Source organism: Diaphorina citri, unplaced genomic scaffold (genome assembly GCF_000475195.1).
Source record: "Diaphorina citri unplaced genomic scaffold, Diaci psyllid genome assembly version 1.1 scaffold5276, whole genome shotgun sequence".
In the NCBI taxonomy this organism is placed as follows: Eukaryota; Metazoa; Arthropoda; class Insecta; order Hemiptera; family Psyllidae; genus Diaphorina; species Diaphorina citri.
In genome coordinates this window covers 1-2,809 of record NW_007382652.1, presented here as the reverse complement: position 1 = coordinate 2,809, position 2,809 = coordinate 1, and the positions used below count along the sequence as shown (strand labels likewise).

At 35.6% G+C, this 2,809-nt stretch overlaps 1 protein-coding gene across 1 annotated transcript; it reads right to left on the bottom strand.

Moving 5' to 3' along the window:
• Positions 1–1,485: 1,485 nt before the first annotated feature.
• On the bottom strand, positions 1,486–2,700 carry LOC103521457 (cytochrome b-c1 complex subunit 7-like). Its single transcript, XM_008486569.3, has 3 exons — positions 2,538–2,700; positions 2,111–2,158; positions 1,486–1,932 (listed from the first exon to the last, which is right to left on the bottom strand). Exons 1-3 carry the CDS (start codon positions 2,557–2,559, stop codon positions 1,685–1,687), a joined length of 318 nt encoding a protein of 105 aa, XP_008484791.1. The 5' UTR covers positions 2,560–2,700; the 3' UTR covers positions 1,486–1,684.
• Positions 2,701–2,809: the final 109 nt, after the last annotated feature.

Below are 2,809 nucleotides of genomic sequence, written 5' to 3'. Positions count from 1 at the left end.
TCCACCTGGACCAGGAATGGGTATGATCGAAACTTTGTGAGTACCCCTAAATCATTTTCCGTCAGCGATGATTTAACTCTAGGTGGACCTACCTTCGGGATAGTAGAACCTCATCCACTGGACATGACGGACCGGGTAGAGAAACTACCTACTTAAATCACTGGATTTTATTTGTAAGTTGAAGCTGAAACTTTCAAGATCTAAAGCCCAGTAACTGCTGCTTGTTTGGTCTTTCCCACCTTTTGAGTTTGCAACAAATCTTGCGTCGTGTACACGATTTTTTGGGCAAATTTCACTTCAATATAACCGAAATTTTTGCGGCAATATCGTGGTTATCACGGATACGATTGTGGAAAGACTAACGTCGTAGCTTGTGTAACCGGCCTTTAATTTATATTTTTTTTTTTATTTTATTTTATTTTTCCACCGTAAATGGGTACTGGTCCACACTGTGATAAGTATGGGGTTTTGGTCATCTGGTTGATTCCATTTAGTCGTCGTACAAGATCTTATCAAGGTTTTTAATTAGAGGGGAACATGGATTTGTGATAAGCTTTTTGCTAAACCAACTAAAAAATTCTCTTACATTTCTATTTTCCCCTTTCAAGCTTTGATTGATGTTTTCTACCTCTTGTGCTTCTCTAGGTTATATTTTTTGTCATTATTGAATATTTTTTATATTACCCATTCTTTTACATTACCTACCATTTTTTATCGTTACTATGTGTTCCTCCTCAAAGGATATCGCCTTACTATTCGGCGGGGAAACCAGCGTTGTTCATAGTTTTACTAAGGTTTTTGAAATTAGAAGGATTTTTTATGTAAGTCTAAGTAGTTTTATAAAGACCTTAGTATTCCCTTGCTTTATCAAACACTTCCTCCATCCGTCCATACAACGTTGTGTTGAAATTACCTCTGAACAACTTTGTTGGTTTCTATGTTAAAGCTCTCCAAGTCAAGACAGTAGTAAGAGGACCAAATTGTTTTGGTGAACAAAAAACCTTACTCACAGCTAAATTCAAAATCATCAGACCTTGTTTGAAATTAAAACACCCACTTGTGTAGCTTTTATTATTTTTGTATCCAATCTTTGGGTTTACATACAGAATGAGGATTACTTCTGAAATTGACTGATGTACTGCAACCTCACAGTGTTCTCTTTTCTAGGACATTCAGAGAATTCACATGCAACTATTCGACAACTTTGTTGTCCATTTCTCATTTTGTTGAATATGAGAGTACCTATGTAACTTTATCCTTTCCTTTATTTTTCCCCTTAACATTTAATATGTTCTGTCACATTCATAGGTACTTTAGATGATGATATACTGGTAACAATACTGTTATATTATAGAAAGTAGCATTTTATGATTTGTTTACTTACAATTACTACATGAGTACTATCTAAATATTTATTTTTATACACAATTATAAAAAAAAAAAAAAAAAAAATGTTTTTTCTCCCCCCTTATTACAAAACCATAGTTTTTTTTTTTTTTTTTTTTTTTTTTTTAAGAAGTAGATAGAGGAGAATGGTGAAATAAGCTGGGGTAAGAACCTACTCTTATATTACTGATGCCTATACCTAGGCCTGTTTTGGAAAATTCCAAGCTTCACATTTAAAATCTAACAAGAGATAAATGTACGAAAAGAAAAAGAACATAAGTGGGGGAGATCTAGTCATCTAATACAATTTCCCCCATTCTTCTTTCTCCTTGAATTCCTTCTCAACTTGTTCGATGTATGGCTTCAGATACCTCGTCTCATCTTCATACTTGGTCCACTGGTCCTTCGGCAGGATGCTCTTCTGGATATTCAGCTGGACGGCCCTCAGTTGACGGAAGTGACGCTCATTCTTGAGCTTCTCAGGCAGTCTTCGTAGAGCTTCCTCCACAACGGGAGTCTCATTGGCCAGGTCATCATAGTACAGACCTGAAAATTTAGAATGGTATAATCTTCCATTTTGAAAGAAAGAAAAAAATCTGTGTCTTTGGTTTGGTATTATACATACATACAGGCAATATTGCTCCCTAATCCCTAGACAGCCCTAATTTTCACTAAATTATATACTTTGAATAAATATGCAAGTCAATATATTTTGAGATCTTACCATACTTGCGGAAACCAGAGTATTCCCAAGCCCATTTCTGTAGAGCACCTGAAATATAAACAAAAATTAGGTGAGTTTTAGAACTTTCAAAGTCATGAACATCAGCACTGGTGTGGGTCAGTACTTCATATGTCCTAACTAATCTCTTATTCAGAAGTCTCATATTCTCTTGGTAACCCACTTTACAATATTATTTACACATCTCTGATTGTGCTTTTAGAGAAGATTGAAGTCTCTTTTCCCATGATACTGCTTTTGCAAAGGGCAATATTTTGATGGAATGTGGAGTATTCATAACGTTAAAATCTGCTGCTAAAAAGCAGAGTACGTGAGTCAGTTGCTTATCCTACTCTAACCCCTGGATCTACGAGGCAATTTTCAGTGCACTCTGAAAAGTCGAGTTTGGAACTGAAACCCAAATACTTACTGCCAGCTCTCTTTGATGCCATTGCAGAGTTAGTTCACAAGTCTGGAGCTTTCAAAAGTTGAAGGCAATAGGCAAAAGTGACAAAACTTTCAGTCCTCCCCAAAACCAAAACTTGTGACCTTTCTTGATTTTTGCCTGTTTTGTGTTTTCCACAAAAATCGAAATCCGAAATCAAAACAAAATCAGCTGTTTGGAGGAAATAAGGGGAAAGAAAACACCCCTTTAAAATTTTGCATTCTGCCCCTTCATTTTTATTTCTATTTTCATCTTAC